The 18,691-nt window shown below is 38.8% G+C and overlaps 1 protein-coding gene across 2 annotated transcripts in view; it reads right to left on the bottom strand.

Moving 5' to 3' along the window:
- adam19a (ADAM metallopeptidase domain 19a) overlaps nucleotides 1–18,691 on the bottom strand; it is a 273,169-nt gene that overhangs the window by 108,180 nt on the left and 146,298 nt on the right. For both annotated transcript variants that reach the window (XM_051943831.1, XM_051943832.1), the window contains exon 4: nucleotides 9,742–9,823. In XM_051943831.1, the coding sequence (XP_051799791.1) occupies nucleotides 9,742–9,823 (82 nt within the window). The remainder of the gene's footprint in view (nucleotides 1–9,741; nucleotides 9,824–18,691) is intronic.

Raw genomic sequence — 18,691 nt, 5'->3', positions numbered from 1 at the left:
TTCAGTAGTCATCAGACTTCATGAACTGAAGAGTGTAACTGAATATACTGAGTACAGGATGTTAAATTTGTTACCTGATTTTCGTTGGTTCTGTGCCCTCTATGAACCAGAGTCTGGATTTGAAAAGAAAGCTTCTTGGTTCAGTACACCATATGATTCACCCTGAATGTCCCAACAACAACTTGCTGCTATTAGCTACATCATACTTGTAAGGGTAGCTTTGAAACCTGTGAATATTTTTCTAAATAAATTACAAAAATGTTAACTGATGCAGTTTTTCTGTGCCTTACCAACAACACGCAAACTGTGAATTCAGTACAATGCTATATTCCTATCTGGAACAGTTCCTGTAGATCATTCTAAAATTACTGACACACAAATTATAAAAGTTGTTATCACTTATACAACTGTGTTTGCCAGTCAGTCTAGCTGTATCAGCATGGTTATAAAATATAAAGCCTGCCCCTTCCCTTAACTCCTTGCTGCATTATTGCTACATGCCTCCTGCATCATGCCTCGAGCACACTGCTCTCTGGATTAATGGATCACCTCGTCTGCTCGTCACCCCTGCTACATGCTGCACTCCATCAGACAGACTCCGTTCTCTGGACTCCGTTCTCTGGACTCCGTTCTCTGGACTCCGTTCTCTGGACTCCGTTCTCTGTGGATTACCTTGCCGGCTCCATTCTCCCTCATCACCCCGGAATCCCTCACCCACTCTGCACCCCTCCTCCGTCTACTCCCAGTCTGCCTGCTGCTCGATCCTCACCACGCCTCCGCCACCATCTCCCTCAGCTCTGCTCCCCACCTGGTCTCCCGATTCCCCTCCCGGACACTACGTGAGTTTCCTCTCCCTCTTTAGTTTAGTTTAATTTTCATCGCGGCCCCAGGCCACCGCCTTTAGTTAGTTTAGTTTTGCCCCTTTCCTGTTATTTTCCTGTGTCTCTCCCTTGGAGTGTTTTCTGTTTTTATTTATCTATTAAACCCATTATTATTCAGCCGCCTGTCTGTTTCGCCTGCTGCTTGGGTTCACACCGCCCGCTCATGACACTTAAGGTTAATTGTATTTCATGTTCATAAGCAGCGCTGCACATGCAAAGGCCTAGAGTGGTTTCCTGCTTACATTCAAGCCATAGCACAACTCAGAAGTTATCAGCTCTCACAAAATGCCTTAAACAAAAATAATTATGTGAAGCCACATAGGCTGGCATTTTGGCACTGCTGGAAATTGGCACGAGTGAGAGACAGGTAGTGAAAAAATTGAAGATCTCCAAGACAGCCATTCATTACATCAAGAAAAACAAGCCGAACATGGTACCACCAAATTGCTAGCAGGTCGTGGCAGGAAACCTCTTTCTACCCCATGAGATGACCATGAACTCATCTGTTCCTGAGTCAGGAATCGTCGTCAGACCTCCAGTGACCTTAAAAATGAGTGACGACTGTCGAGAAATGTGACTTGTTCGGCAAGGACCGATTTCTTGAAGCTGGTCTGAAGTCACACAGGGCACAGAAGAAGACCTTCGTCAACGAAAGACAGAGGAAAGCCTTGTTACTCTTTGCTGGGGATCACAATGATTGGACTGCTGATGATAGGGCTATGGTTATCTTTAGTGATGAATCCAATTTTCAGTTGATGCCCATGCCAGCCAACTTACTGGTTAGGAGGAAGCCTGGAGAAGCCTACAAACCAGACTGTCTTGCGTCTACAGTAAAACATGGGGATGGATCAGGGATGATCTGGGATTGTTTCAGTATGGGTGGAACAGTGCAAATGCAATTGTGTGAAGGGCGAATGACCCAGGCCATGCACAGGGCTACTTCTAAAAAACAATCTTCTTCCATCAACTGTACAACACTTTCCTGCCTCCAGTGACACTGTGACCTCGATACCGAGGAACATATCTAAGTGTGCGATTCTTTGTACCGTTCCACCCCCCAAAAACAAACTGTTGGCTGAGAGGAACATCAGAATTCGTCTGACTTTCTAGGAGAAAAAGTTAAAGTAAAAAGAGATAGATGTTTCTTAATATTTTGAATTAAAACCAAACAAGCTTCCAGAATACCTGCCTCATTCTGCTCACTACAGTATTCTAACTGGTACTAAAGGGGGGCAAAAAAGAAAGCAAAATGAAAAAAGATAGAGGAAATTAAAAATTTGTACTCAACCTTTTCAAGTACAAAGGTATTACATTTTTCATGATTTCTAAAAGCAGCTCTGCCTATGGCCCTAAAGGCCTACTGTTAATGTTGAAAGAGGATTTCGCACCGCAAGGTTTAAATTATGCCTGCATGTAGATTTTGGACTATTCAAAAGTCTCTGTCAGCTCATCAGAGCGTGAAATGAGCATTTGAACAGTGGCAGCAGCAGTGAGTACTCTGTTAAATCCAACACAGCAATCAATTGTCAGTGAGAACTCTCTATGCGAGCCCCCGGCAATTGCTCTTGTTACATGTACAGGATGTGATGTGGATGATGAGAAATAGGACTGGCCTGCTATGACTAACCTATGATTTGTGTGGGTCTACTATGTCAACAAACCACTATCACATGCACAGATACTATTTCACCTGCATTCCAAGCTGTGTGAACAAAGTTGGTATATTAAACATGTCTGCAGGAGATAAATTAACTCTGCAGGATCCATCCATCCATCCATCCATTCTCTATACACCGCTTTCGCCTCACTAGGGTCGCGGGGGTGCTGGAGCCTATCTCAGCTGACTCGGGCGAAGGCAGGGGACACCCTGGACAGGTCGCCAGTCTGTCGCAGGGCTATACATATATAGACAAACAATCGCACTCACACACACCTACAGGCAATTTAGAATAATCAATTAACCTCAGCATATTTTTGGACCGTGGGAGGAAGCCGGAGTACCCGGAGAAAACCCACGCATGCACAGGGAGAACATGCAAACTCCATGCAGAAAGATCCCAGGCCCACGCCGAGATTTGAACCGGGCAAACATGCTAACTACTACACACTGTTCAGCCCCTCTGCAGGATGCACAGATTAAATTTAGTTTGTTTAATCCCTTTGGGGAAAGGGGAAATGACATGTTTTCTTCTTCATTTTTATTTTCTTGGACACTATAATTAATGGTTTTAGTGCTATCCCATTTACACAGCCAACAATGCTCTCAGTGCTCTTAAGTGTTCCCGAAAGGTCTACAAGCTGGTTGATGTGAACTTGAAGAATTGAGGCATGTTTACCAGTACTACAACTGTACAACAGCATGCCTACTAAATACTTTGCTTCAACAGTTTTGGGTATGTGAGTACCTCACAGGAGCAAATACACTTCTGATGTGGCCATGATCATTCCACTGGCCTTATCTTTGCAAACCCTTTGGTACTTAAAATAGTGCAAAGGATGTTTTTATTTGTCTTTATCTCTCTTATCTTTAAAAAAAATCTGCATAATAAAACACACTGCAAAAATCAAAAGAAAAAAATGAATAATCAGATTTTACAATTTTCAAAGGTCCTTTTACTTATCATGGGAAAATTAACAAAATCTAAGCTTAGAATTGAAAATAATCATTTTCTCTACAGGTGTCATTTCAATAAAATGCCTGTTTGCATCAGGTTTACAGCAAGCAAAAAAATCTGTGCTACCCAGCACAACACAGGACTTCTCACATGAACTAGATTGCATTGCAGGTTGTGTTTACACAGAGCAGGTAATACACAATCTAACTATGGAAACATTTACTTTCACAGCACTTTCAGTGTTTCATTCTCATTTGAAAGCTGTCCAACGGTAGCCTAGTTGTGCTAGACAACCCACGGCAATGAATTTAATTCTCTGCCAGGGTGGGTCGAGTTACCCTCCATAAGGCTCGAGGCTGGATTCTCCTAAAACTGGCTGGACCAATCACCATGAAGTGTAGAGTCAGAAGGCGGGCGTAACGAAGTGACGACAGAGGCGCGACGATTCTGACAGAAACAACCGGCGCACAATAAACAGTTATCTTTCGACTCGGCTTTGGCCACAGCCCTTAAAGATTTGAAGCTAAAATTCAATTTGAAAGATAAACAAAGGATGGCACTGAAGTGTTTCATTGAGAATAAAGACATATTTGGACTTATGCCGACGGGATATGGCAAATCCTTAATATACCAGTTGGCTCCGCTGGTTGGGAAGCTAATGGGACTTAACCACAATCCGCCAGCACTCTAGGAACTATGTCAGCCTATTCGTTGCGCTGATAGGTTGTATACCTGCCCAATTGCTGCAGAATGATTTGAAAGACAACCTTTTAGCCCGCCTCCCTTCCTGTCGAGCGGTCCAAGACCCTTGTGCCTTCAGAACATGGGTCTAGTGCGGCTAGGCTAGTCCAACGGTGCATGCTTGTTGTTAGTCATGTCACCTATCCATCAAGAGCAGGAGTGGTGCAAACAAACATGTATCACATGATGGTTGAAAGTGAAGTGTTTCGTGGTTAGTGGACAGTTGAGGCTCAACTTTACTAGTTTTGCGTGATTCATTCATTGTAATGTATAATTCTGCACTACAGTAGTTAGAGTCCTCACTGCCTGTAACAAAAAGAAATTTGCCTGTCTGTTGTTGCCTTCCAGTATACATCATGAAAAAAAAACACCTGATTCACACAGGCATATACAAAGGCAGAGGGACTAAGTTTAAATGTCCCTTGCTCCCACACAAAATAGACCATAAATGATTACATTAAAAAAAAATCATTTCAGGGTATTTTAAACATCCTCTCTGATGATATGAACTTTACACATTCATTTCACTGTGCTCCAATAGAAAGAACAGAAATGTTTTTCCTGTTACATCCGTTAAACAAAATAGTTTAACATTTGTATAACTGACTCTTGTTGAATGGCTGTAAGTGAATTCAGGAAAAATACACTTCCATTTCCTTTGATAAAATGTATGGCCTTACAATCTATGTCTGGTGACATTTGTTCATAACAGAAATCATTTTATGGCTATATGCTCCAGAAGAAATTTGCATTACAGAAAAACAAAGATGAGGACGTTTTAACACTATTTTTTACCAATTTCATTTGTGTCTTTTGCAACTTTAAAGAGAGGAGGTGCTTCTTTGTACGAGGAGGCAGCAGCAAAGTCAAAGTGTCCTACCAGAACTAAAACAAGAATCTAAAAAGATTATCTGTGTTTGAATAATAAGTGAATTAAAATGTGTCAGTCTGACCTTCCCTTCAGTTGGAGCTTTTCTTCTGATGACAAAAAAAAATAGGAGTGGACCTACAACACTGTCCTGTGGGACTCGACACTCAGTTTAAAGAGTGTCAAGTTTTCATCAGTCACTCAGATTTAGATAGATAGTACTCAAATTTTAATATTTTGATCTTCCTCAGCTAAGCTAAAGAATCATTTGTGTTTTTTTCAAATCTAACATAATAATTGTTAATCATGTCAGGAATTAACATAGACTCTCAACAGCAACTTCGCTGGCTTCCTTGTTATGTTTGTCTCTTCTGTGTTATCTGAGAATCCCCCAAACACTTAAACCCCCAATGTACTATTGGATGGATATGATGGTCAAAGGCTGCCTGTGGCTAAGATGGTGCAGATAGCCTGCAACACCTCAGGGTCAACAACGATAGGAGACTAATCATTTAAGCTAAAGCTTGAGTTTTTCTCACAAAATATGAGGTGTAGATTAAACTTGAAAGAAAGAAAGAAAGAAAGAAAGAAAGAAAGAAAGAAAGAAAGAAAGAAAGAAAGAAAGAGGTGGTATACAGTGGGCTACTGAATCCTCTTACTTTAAACCAAAAATAAGAAACTGAAAGCAAACAGCTCTGAAAACAACCTTATCGCTATTTTGAATTAAATCATATTATTTGTTTGAAGATAATCATCATTTAACAAGGCACAAGTATACATAATTGGGAATGGGCAGCCAAGTCTTTGAAAGACAAAAGGATTCTTTGGTTCCTCAGATGTAGAAGTGCTATGGTGATTAAAGAGCCCATCGGGGTAGTTAAGGAAAAAAAAAAACCTTTGCTCATAAAAAAAACATTGAAATGTAAGACATCTGCAAAGATCCTGATAACTTGCGTGTTTAAAGATTAAAATCAAGTTACTTCAATGGATTTTGCAGTGTTACTTTCCAAAATCAACTGCTGAAAATACCGAGAGATTTTCTTCATCCATTTTGAATCTTAACATGAGGTAAAAACAACAACAGCATCAAAAGCAAAGGTAATGGCCTGTTGTTTCACAAGTACTTGAATATTAGTACTGATTTGAAGTTGAGCTGTTCAGAAAATCTTGCTCTGCAACAAAAAAGTACACCAAAGAGTCTTTTTTTAATCCTCAGGAAACTCAAGTTCATTAGTCTTTTTTTCAGACAACCAGCATACATTTTTATTTTTATCAAAATGACTCCTTGATTGACTCCATAGCAGTCTTCAAAGACAATTTTAATACCAGTGCCAAAGAATTAGGGTCAATACAGAATTGGTCTTGATTTTCTTTCCAAATCAAAAAGTTCACCCATCTGCCACTGGCACAAATGTTCAGCTTTACACCTGATTGCTGTTAAAACATGGTATTTCTGACATACAAAGCATTTCTTGCTGAATATGATTCAGCCAAAGGTGACCTGGAGACAGATTAATGTACTGTAGAAGCAGTTCGATGCTACTAATAATAAATAAATGAATTTATTCCTTTTGAATTTTTGAGATACATATTTATATATAAGTGCAACTTGCACCATTACAAGTTAGTATCAAATGTCAATGACAGATTAAGTGTTCCATGGAGACCTAAATTTGTTCATAGTCCCTTGCTGCAGACCAGCATTCACTGCATTTCTGTGTATGGTTGCATAATAGTGTTAAGTGTGCACAGATCAGTATTGGGCATGTGAAGAGTATATTATAGATGTGGGGATTTTATTGTGTTTGCCACAAGCATTCACAACAACATTTTAGTTCTCATGAGTTTTTGTGCATGTGTATATTGGGTCTGTATGTGTTTTACATCTTACAAAAAAACCATATGGACTACAATACAATTATTTCTGTATATGCATGTTAGTGTACAACAATGTATACAACTGTGCAGGTCTGCCACAGATAATAGACATGTATTTACATACATGGACTGCACAGTGACTCGGTGGCTAGCACTGTCACCTTGTAGCACCTTGCTCGCATCTCAGCCTAGGCCTGGGATCTATCTGCATGGAGTTTGCATGTTCTCTCTGTGCATGTGTACCGGGTATTCCGGCTTCCTCCCACAGTCCAAAAACATGCTGAGTTAACTGGTGATTCTAAATTATCCGTAGACGTGAATGTCAGTGTGCTTGTTTGTCTCTATATGTAGCACTGTGATAGACTGGCAACCTGTCCAGGTTGTCCCCTGCCTTCACCCTCAGTCAGCTGGGACAGACTCCTTACATCTTCTTATGAATGATTAAAATTGACTACAGCTGCCGACTTCTTTCCCATTTGACACTCCCGGGGCACAAACACTCCAGTGGGAGTAAATTGTCTAAGACACTCCGCAAAGATTTGAAAAAGCAAATTGTTGACTTGAACAAGTCAAGAAAGTCACTTTGAGTCATTTCAATGCAGTTACAGATCCCTACATCATCATCAGTGCAAACTATTGTAAGCTGAAAAATCCCATCAATGATTTGTGGACTGTGATGAAGAAAAAATTCTGTTTCAGAAAACCAGTAAATTTAGTTTAATTGTATCAGCTCAGTTCAGATGAGTCAAAGATATAACAATAAGCTTGTGGACAGCTACTACATGTACATTTTAACATTGCTATATGTATATTTTTGATCCAGCAGATTTCATCACGTTATGAGAAGACATGTAATGAATCTATGAAAAAAAACAAATGGTGGGCTGTTTTTTGTGTGACAAAGACACGCAGGTTTTTAATGACTCTATTATAGAAAATTTAGAGTTACAAGAGTCCTTAAGAACTCAAGACTGCCATGATACACATGGTCTTCACATTTGTATGTAACTTTTGTTCACGAGTACATGTTTCCATGTGATGCCTCTGGGTGATGTCTGTGTCTATTATTATACTTGTGTGTTCATATTACAGAGCTGAGGCAACAGGCTGGCTTCTTTCATCCTTGTCTTTCATGTAGCTTGTGCTTCCTTCAACAGACTCTCAACCTGGCTGACAATGTGTGTTTCCCAACCTGCCACTCAGTCTGTCTGGCACATGGCCAACACTATTAATAATATGCTTCAGAATTTATGCATCACTTATGGCGCCAGCTTTGTGCTACGATGAACCCTCCTGTGTTGTCTTGAAAGACAGAAAAAAAAATCTGTGTTTTAAAGTGTAGGACTTCAGTCTGTAGTCTTGAGTTATTTTGCTATCAATTGATGGAATGTCTTACTTTCAGTATGCTCAGTCAAACTGTACTTTAGTTAGTGATTCCTAAAGGAATATTGAACACACCATGGTTAATTTGTAAAGTGTGTGTGAATGTGAAACAGGCCAGACTACAAACAGCTGATCCTGTGTCAATCAGTGGCGGGGACGAACCAACTTTCATGTTAAGGAAAATCACTGTTGATGAGAGGTGAGTCTGCAGCTATTACTGAGAGAAGCGACAGCAGTTTGCACAGTGGAAGAGCCGCAGCTTCATAAACCAGACAAAGACTCATCAGGTCAGGAGCATCATGAGTATCCTCACTATTTTTTGAAATGTTAATGTTGTGCACTGCAAATTAGTCCTTCAGGATTGAACCATCAAGGTAGATTTCTTCTGCAATGGCCTGACATGTCCAAGGGAGAACATTTGACATAAATGATGTGAGCTGTATTGTGATGAGATGCTGGTGCTCCAACTTCCTGTGCACCTGGGTTACAATAGTTACTCCCTACCGGACCTTCTCACCATATCTGGTTTCCGGTGTCGTCTGAATTTTTTTGGTCAACTATCATATTCCTTTTTTCTTAACAATGAATTGAACTAAAGAAAGCTGGGTTTAGTCATTGGCTACTGAAGTTATAACAGGTACTGCTGCTGATGCATTTATGCTTGTTATACAACAATGTTCTTTCAGAAAAAAATATTATAGTAAAATTATGTAAATGAAATTTGACATTTAAGATTTCTGTGTGACTTTGTGATACGCGCTGTAGAAAGAAATGAAAAATTACATTTAAAGAAATTGCCTCATTTCAATGTCAGTCAAAATATCATTATGTTTTTATGAAGAAAAGTCAAAGTTCAAAAAATACAATATTTAGTGGTCCGATCATGTTTGTATAAATCTCTGCAAAAATGGAATCATTAGGGGATTACTTCAAATATAAATCCTAATTGATGTACTGTCTTCTAATATTCAATCCTCTTAAAGTCCTTAGTCCTTCCTAAACTCCACATGAAATGCTTAGTCACATACATATATATATATATATATATATATATATATATATATATATATATATATATATATATATATAAGTTCTAAGCTGTCAAGTTAAATTTAATTCTGAAATAAATGAAACCATTAGCTGTCTGAGGAATCAAGGGGAAGGAAAAACTAATTCAAACATTTAATGCTTTGGAAAAGCCTTGATTATTATACAGAGTAAATGTAATTAGATCTTAGAACTAAGGTTAAAATTAGAAATAGGACAAGTTTGCAGCTGAGGCATAGCTTAGCGTCAGAATTTTAACACAGCTCATCAGATTTCCACATAAGAAAGAAAAAATAATATGATGAACAGCCAGTTGTGTCATACTTACAGTGTAATTGTGATTGGTCACAGTCACCGCCTGTCCATCTTCTGTGTAATAGGTCTCTGTAAAGTCTGGAGCCAAAAGCTCGCTAGAAAAGGAAAAGAGAGGAGGGGAGAAAAGTTGGGAGGTGATTAGATAGGATTTAACTTTAATGATCCCTGTGAAATTTAGATTAAGCAACAGCAGGTTAGAACAAGACACAACAGAGAAAATACAGTCTGAGGTGAAGACTACACAGAACCCATTATTACTCCGCCAAGGAATGGCTGAGTTATCGGACGATTGGTGTACGTTTGTCTGTGAATCTGTCTGTCTTGTCTGTGTGAAACATTACTAAAAAACGGACCAACAGATTGGGATGAAATTTTCAGGGAAGGTCAGAAATGACACAAGGACCAACTGATTAGATTTTGGCAGTGATGTAGCTTATAGTCTGGATCCACGGATTTGTTAAGGATTTCCCATTGCGAGATATAGCTACCAGCACGGCGTCGCTGTAACCATGATGTGAACACTGTATCAGTTACCTGCTGACGATGACATGATTGCAATCCTACTACAAATTGACTGTGATTTATCCGTTGGAAATCTTACAAGGAACAATTGATTAAACTGTGGGGTGTTTCTGAGTTCCATTAATTCCTGCGGCTCACTACATATTTAGGTCACGCAATGTAGCAAACCCCAGCCAGACAATGGTGAATCTTCTGAAGCAAAGCCTTTATTTACATTCAGCCATTAGCCTTATTTTGAACACAAATTCATCTTTCTGTCCTTCATTCCTTTCTTCAGGAAACACCGTAAGGGCTTGGCCCCATTCCAGCTAGGTTTATATACATCCTTTGCAAGACTGCAACAGCGTGGAACTGTTTTCTTTAATCTTTATGTGACTTGTCGGACTTATCGGCAGCATCTTTGTCATGTCAAGAAACCGCTACTTAGATAAGCACTTCCTGTACCCCTGGAATGATGACAAAATAAAAGCTCACATCATTAAAAATATGCCTTCAAAATAAAAGCATGGAGGGAACAGTGATTTTAACACTAGCAAAACAAAGGCTTGCCAAAAGTGATGAACTGATCAACAGACCTTTATAAAAGTAATTTACATGCAATTCGGTGTCCATACATAACATGCACATGCAAATCACATGCCTGTGCTCAATGCAAGGTAATTTTTTATTAAAGATTTCATCCATTGGAAATAATATGTCAGCTGAGCAGCCTTGGTGGAGTACTGCGCTCTCTGAGTGTTTTTCTAGATAGCAATGTATTCTGTTCATCGACAAAACATTTATATGCAGTTTCTGCACTGCAGGAAGCTTGCGTCTGGCTGGGGCATGATGTTTATGCTGTCCAGATGTGTGGTAGAACAATTGCATCCACCGTAACCAAATAGGAAACATAACTGCTTAGTTGGTAGTAACTGTTTCAGCTCAACCTTGTTTCATGTCATGATATAACAAATAGCATCATGATGGGAGTGCACTACCTGAAAAGGCAGGTTTTGTCTACTTTAACATGCTAATTGCATTAGCTGATAACATTAGCTAATGTTATTAGCGAGACTACATAATTGATTGACAGCAGCTGACTGTGTGGTTGGGTAGCACTAACAAAGGATGCTTCTTTAGCTGCCTGCGTTCCGCATCTTTGCCGCATAGTGTGTTGGATAGATAAGTAAATTAGTGTGAACAGTGAATATTACATAATAGCATGCTGTATGCTATAATACAGTTTGAACTGGTAACATGATGTCATGACAACGTTTAAATTTTCAGTCTGTAATGTACAAATTCTCTCATTTTTTAAATCACAAGTTTTTAAGCTGGTATTTTACCTTCTACCCATTTGTGCACCGTGAATATGATAAAATATACACTTTATCAGAGACTCAGAGAGTTCCATCTGGGGATTTGTTTGCTCCTGTCACATTTTGCCTCACTGTTTGTTTATTTTTCACTGCAGTACAACACCAGAAGATAAAAAAAAAGATCTTGTGTAGTATGACACAGTTACAATGTCATAATTTACAAAAAAAAAAAAGGAAAAAGAAAGTTGAATTGCTTTGACTTAAAAAACACTGCCTGCAGTGACTTTGATTCTGTTTTCACAGTTGTCCTGGATCTGATAAAAGGTGGAATTTTGTCTATTTCTTTTAACGATAACATGCTTTTCAAATTGCCAGTGGGTTTTACGATTTAAAGGAAAGTCCTGGTTACAAACTGGTTTGCTTGGGGGACGTTTGCCACATATTAGGGACTAAAAAGAATCTCTTGGATTCTGCTGCTTTAGCTTACATTGTTCTTTTGACCATCTTGCTTTTCCAACTTTCAAGAAATGTAACTTTCATTTGCTGAAGGTGTCAGGACCACTGTTCCTGCCCCTGCCTCTGTCTAGTGGACAATCTTGTCTTTTTCTATCACTCTCTCCCTCTTTCTCTCTCTGGGTGTGGTTTTGGCTGAGTGAGTGCTAATTACAGGAGTGGAAACTGCTGCATGGGAGTTCGAGTCACCTGCACTTAATCATCCACCTCCTGCTATTTAAGACAGATTTAGACATCCACTCATCACCAGAATGTACACTCTGCTATTCAGTCAGTCTCGCGCTGGTTACCCAGTGAATGTTGCTCTTAAAAATACCTTGGCTAACATTTGTTTGCCTTGCCACCAGCTCCCTGACCTGCCTCCTGTCTCATCTCTCTTGCCACAGTGGAGAAGAGTCACAGCCTCCACTCCAGTCGAACCCTCTCTTCTGGCCTCTGCACAATCCCTGTTTTGGAGAAAGCTACAGCCACGCTCTGCCACTGCCAACCCTGGTCTGCTCAGCTCAGCTCAGCTTTCCGACCGCTCTGCCTTGTTGATTCTGGTTCCCGATTCCAGCCTCAGAATCTTTGCTGGACATTGCTTGCCCAGATCAGCCCCTGAACCTTGACAGCTAAGTCTTATTTTTGCCATCTGCCAATTATTATTTATATACCTCTGCCAATTGTTCTTAGTTTGTTTTTATAGTATTTGTTAACTACTACTGTACCAAAAGTATACAGTAGTTTTAGTTTTAGAGAAACATTGGCCTCTATTGTAGATTTCTCTCCAGCAACCCTTAAAACTGTGTTTCTTGGTTACTTTAGTTCCAAGTGTTTTCTATTCTGTTAAATCTAAATTTATAAACCTAAGTTAGATCTGTGTCTGAATTCTGGGTTCCCTGTCTAGCCATGACAGAAGGTCTCCTTTAAAATGTTATGTACTTCTAGAAAGAGTGATGAGGCAATTTTAGAACTGAAGTGTAAAGTACTGTTGTAAGTTAAACTTTACATTCTAGCTGGCAGATGTTTTTGCATCGCTGGAAGGAAATACACTTGTAGTGTTAGATGTTGGTTGAAACTTTGAGGTCAGAAGCATATAAATCAAAGGTACGGCAGATTTTTACTCCACCTCACTGGCTTTCTGAGTGACAAAAACCTCTACAACACCTTGAGTTTAAGAACCTTTGCTCTTTAGTACAACAAACATGCAACCTCTACATATGTGTGACGTAAACCCATTTAAAGCTCCTTCACCATAGCCATTGAAAGCTCATAGTAAAGCTAATAATTTTCAGATGTGAGCTCCATTTCTCTCATACTACACTTGACTACTGAATCGTCTTTGAAGAAAGTGCAAAGTCAGACACAGTTTCAATGATATTCATAGCTTCTTTCTTTGCTTGCTGACACTCTCGTTTCTTTTTCTGACATTGCCAAGCTTGACTACAAAAAGCATAATCTCTTCTAGACGTTGGCTCAGCAGGACTGGAGTCTTTCATGTTGATGGAGTTGGCTGTTGATAACGGTAATTTGGGGAAAAAAATCTAAATATCTTTATTGTGATTGTGTCAGATTTGATTTATCTTTTAGTTATTTTATACAAATTCTTATCTGGTGCACCCAAACTTTACTTAAGCCTCACTTTTGTACGGTAGCTTGCATAGCACTGCTAAAGATAAAGAAAAGATTATTGCCTGATGTCTCCTCAAAGGTCACCTTACAACAAAAATGCATTGCCTCCATTTTAGCCTGCAGAAGAAAAAGGTGACATTTGGCATGCCTGGTGATGAAAGAGTTGGTTGTCAAAATGTCAAGACGTCCCTGGACGAATGCTTCAGTGTTACAAATGTATGGATCAGCGGTGCCATGAGGATGTCTGGCCTTATTCAATCTCTGTGGGTGGCTGAATCACTGGTAGGAGGAGCACTCTAGCAGCAGATCCCTGGTCACAAATGTGCAAATGGAAGACGGACATGAAAAGATGAGCCCAGTCTCCATTTGGTCCCAGGGGCCCTATTGTATTATTCATTGAGGCAGATCGTAATGAAACATAATCCAGCTTTCTCACCCTTTTTACTGCAGACAATTTGCTCTGCTATATAAAACGGCTGTCTTAGGTGGCAGTCCTCTAAAGTTAATTCGATTGAAGCTGGCACACAGACAGTAGTGTGTGAATTCAACTTCATCTCATTCAGAGCCATATTTACACAACATTTTCTTCAAAGTGAGCAGGAAGAAAAGGCTGATGAAATGCTTTTCATGGCAGGCCACTGACTTTTAAGCTGTCAGAATGGTGTAGAGACAAAGATCACAGTCAAAAATCTCCTATGGCTTCATTAAAACCTGGCAAAGAGTTCCCCAAACACAGATTGAAATGTCCAGTTAGAATGATCAGTAAGTACAACCCCTGGCAAAAATTATGGAATCACCAGTCTTGGTGGATGTTCCTTCAGTTGTTTAATTTTGTAGAAAAAAAGCAGATCACAGACATGCCACAAAACTGAAGTCATTTAAAATGGCAATTGTCTGGCTTTAAGAAACACTAAAGGAAATCAAGAAAAAACTGTGGTAGTCAACAATTGCTTTTTTAGATCAAGCAGAGGGAAAAAAGTTATGGAATCACTCTGTAAATTTCCATTTCCAAAATTAACACCTGCATCAGATTAAATTGGCTCATTAGTCTGCAGTTAAAAGGAAATCTCATACTTTGGAGAGCTGTTGCACCAAGTGAATTGACATGAATCATGGCTCCAACACGAGAGATGTCAATTGACACAAAGCAGAAGATTATCAAATTTCTTAAAGAAGGTGAATCATCGTGGAATGTTGCAAAAGATGTTGGTTGTTCACAGTCAGCCGTGTCTAAAGTCTGGACCAAGTACAAACAACATGGGAAGGTTCTAAAAGGCAAGCATACCAGTAGATCAAGGAAGACATCAAAGCGTCAAGACAAAAAATTTAAGGCAATATGTCTTGAAAACAGAAAATGCACAGCAAAACAAATGGGCAGAAACTGGAGTCAATGTCTGTGACTAAACTGTAAAAAAACGCCGAAAGGAAATGGGATTAAATACAGAAAAGCTAAACAAAAGCCATCACCTAAACAGAACAAAACAAGGTTACAATGGGCTAAGGAAAAGCAATTATGGACTGTGGATTACTGGATGAAAGTCGTATTCAGTGATGAATCTGCTGCATTCGGCCAAGTGATGATGGTGGAACTTTCGGTTGGTGCCGTTTCAATGATATTTATGAAGATGACTGCCTGAAGAAAACATGCAAATTTCCTGTCACTGATGATACGGGGCTGCATGTCAGGTAAAGGCACTGGGGGATGGCTGTCATTACATCTTCAACAAATGCACAAATTTAAGTTGACATTTTTGACAGTTTTTTATTCCATCAGTAGAAAGAATATTTGGGAATGATGATATCATTTTTCAAGATGATAATGTGTCTTGCCATAGAGCAAAAACTGTGAAAACGTTCCTTGAAGAAAGACACATAAGGTCAATTTAATGGCAGATAGTCTGGATCTCAATCCAATTGAAAATCTGTGGTGGAAATTGAATAAAATGGTCCATGACAAGGCTCATAACCTGCAAAGCTGATCTGGCAACAGCAATCAGAGAAAGCTGGAGCCAGATTGATGAAGAGTACTGTTTGTCACTCGTTTAGTCCATGCCTCAGAGACTGCAAGCTGTTAGGAAAGCCAGAGGTGGTGCAACAAAGTAGTCGTGGTGTGTTGTAGTGTTTTTTATTTGTTTGTTTTTCATGATTCCATAAATTTTTCTTCAGAATTGAGTGATTCCATCCCCCCCCCCCCCCCCCCCCCCCGCTTTATGTAAAAAAAGCAATTGTTATTGACTACCACAGTTTTTTTTCTTGATTTCTTTTAGTGTTTCTTAAAGCCAGAAAGTTGCCATTTTAAATTACTTTAGTTTTGTGGCTTGTCTGTGATCTGCTTTTTTCCTACAAAATTAAACAACTGAAGGAACATCCTCCACTCTGAACTGAAAGCAGTGCAGTACGGTATTGACCAGGATGTCAGATATTTGTGAGGGTTGGAAACTCAAGCAAACCCTGCTTGAGGGGAAGCTGGCAGTTTTCACCCGAGGGAGGAGCTGTGGTATGAGAAGATGATTTTAATATTTTGCTTAGATCATCATTAAATTATTATTGCATATTAACATATAATGATGTGCCACTGATGTAGTTGATGTAGTTATGTGACACATTGATAACATAACGAAATAAAGTTGATGTCCAGTGGCGTCTGACGGCACACAACACTCACTGTTTGGTTGCACTTCAGTATGATTTTGGTCAAGCAGATAAAACTAAATAAATTCATACATGTCAGCCTTATATTCACAAATTAAAAAAAAGAGCATTCAAGTGTCTAACGGCCAATATTCTCTAACAGATTACGAATTGAAATGCTGCATACTGACAATAAGAAGAGACTCTGAGCTGTGTACTGTCAAGGAGACAATAAAAACAAAAACCAATTAACCAAAATGAAACACAACATTTAACCTCAACTAACAATTAAAGTTGTGCAATTTCAGTTTCAGAAGAACTGTACAAACTAACACTCTCCTGTCAACACTGAAGACACAGCTATCTTGTTTGAATAAATCTTGTTGGAACTGTCAGTGGACTAAACCAATTGCAGGCTGTAATTGAAAGACAAGTGCAGTGACAAAACATTTCAGATGGAACTCTGGGAGTTGAATACACAATGAAGAGGATTACCAGGATTACTGTGTCAAGTTTTGGAGGTTTGTTCTTTGAGTAGAGTCAGGTAAACTCCTTTCAGACATGCACTGCATCTGAACATGTTGGCTTCATGTCTAAATGAGCCCCATACTCACTTTTTAGTTTAATTCACAATGATACTACATTTAAAACAGTAACAATTCTATATCACTTTATACACAGCACAAATCTGAACTGCATGCAGCCACATTGAAGTGATTAGCAAAATCCTTAAAAGAAAACAAAAGGCACTGTTTGACACTAAAATCACAAATCATCTTTCAGCTTGTGTTACAATTTCACGTGTTACAAAATAAAATGTCCAGAAAAATAAAACTTAACTGCAATAATGAGTCTTATTGCACACGTCAGATTAATAAGACTGTAATTATGAAAGTAATACAAGTTTTGACGAATTATTAACAAGCACTGAAGTGATTTTATGCATTCAGCTGTCTATAGGGGACTTTCCACAGAGTTTATTAAATATCTACAGCATCAGGGTGAGTCCTGAGTTCCATCACAGGTGTTGCGATTTTTATTTTACGATTGGTAAAATCAAGCTGGAATCCATTCATGTTAATATTGTTGTATTGTAATAAATACAATGAATAGAAACTATGTAGTTATGACACTAAAAGTGGCTATTAAGTCTAATTATATGTCAAATGATCATTGCATTGATTTAACTTTGAATTTTGGCTTTCCACCCAAATATTAGGAGGAACCTTTAAAAATTCAGTTAACAAAAACAATGCAAATGAACAGACAGAATTATTTTTAATTTCTTTGGTGTTTTGTTGTTTGTTTTTTTGAATTAAGAATTTGCTGATGGGCAAACAAGTTATGTCACTTTGTGCTTCCTGTTGGGGCTGCCTGACAGTAACTCCTCAAGCTGCTTTTTGCGGCCGTCTAGTCCTGACAAGCGATTCAACAGATTCAATACCATCAGTGTTTACTCATCCATTTCTCAAGGGTGTAATTTACTCTTTTTTCAGTTAAAGAAAAAAATAATTTTAATCAAAACTATGAATTGCAGTACTATTGGCAAATGTATTGGGGAAAAAACCCCAACTTTCATTTGAATAAAGCGTTAAAAGAAACATAAATTTATTGAATTTCCCTTCGGGGATCAATAAAGTCATTCTATTCTATTCTATTCTATTCTATTCTATTCTATTCTAGATACAGCGTTTCCTTGTGGAACCCAGTCATTCTGGCTGGAGTTTTCTTCAGCTTAGATAGTTTCTACAAACTACTCTAACAAGTAACTGATTAGAATCAATCAATCAGCAATCCAACAACAAACATGAGCAGTCAGATAATCAAACAGGTTATAAACAAGCCACACGGTTTATCCAAATGAGCAAACTCAATGTAAGTGCACCGAAAACGTTGCGTATAATTGGTAATTGCACAGTGAAAATATCAGTGTATACAAGTGTAGCAGGTATGGTTGGTCACAGTGGAATCAAGAAGTTGGTTTTGAACTGTGATGAATGTTTATAGTGCACAGATAAAAGTGTGAATTGAACGCCCTATATAAAGGGTCAAGATTTTGTTGCCTCGCGAAAGAGAGAGTTCGTGTAGGTTCTCATTCATCCAGGTCATGGTTATCCAAAGTACTTTAAATCAATCCACTGGACTTTAAGAAAGTTCCTTGAAGACGTTTCACCTCTCATCCAAGAGGCTTCTTCAGTTCTGGTGGTTGCTGTTGCCTCAGCTTTTAAACCTCTCAGGAGAAAGAGAGAGGTGAGGCTGTGCCTGCCACCATGTGATATTTTTTCTTTTGAGTAGCTATGAGTTCACTTTGAAATTACTTTTCTTTGTAAGTTCTTTGTATCGTTTTTTAATTTAAGATTTACATCAATGGAGAAGCACTGTAAAATA

Source organism: Acanthochromis polyacanthus, chromosome 23 (assembly GCF_021347895.1).
Source record: "Acanthochromis polyacanthus isolate Apoly-LR-REF ecotype Palm Island chromosome 23, KAUST_Apoly_ChrSc, whole genome shotgun sequence".
Classification (NCBI taxonomy): domain Eukaryota; kingdom Metazoa; phylum Chordata; class Actinopteri; family Pomacentridae; genus Acanthochromis; species Acanthochromis polyacanthus.
Note: the sequence above shows the minus strand (reverse complement) of the source record. Positions and strands in the feature narration are given on the sequence as shown.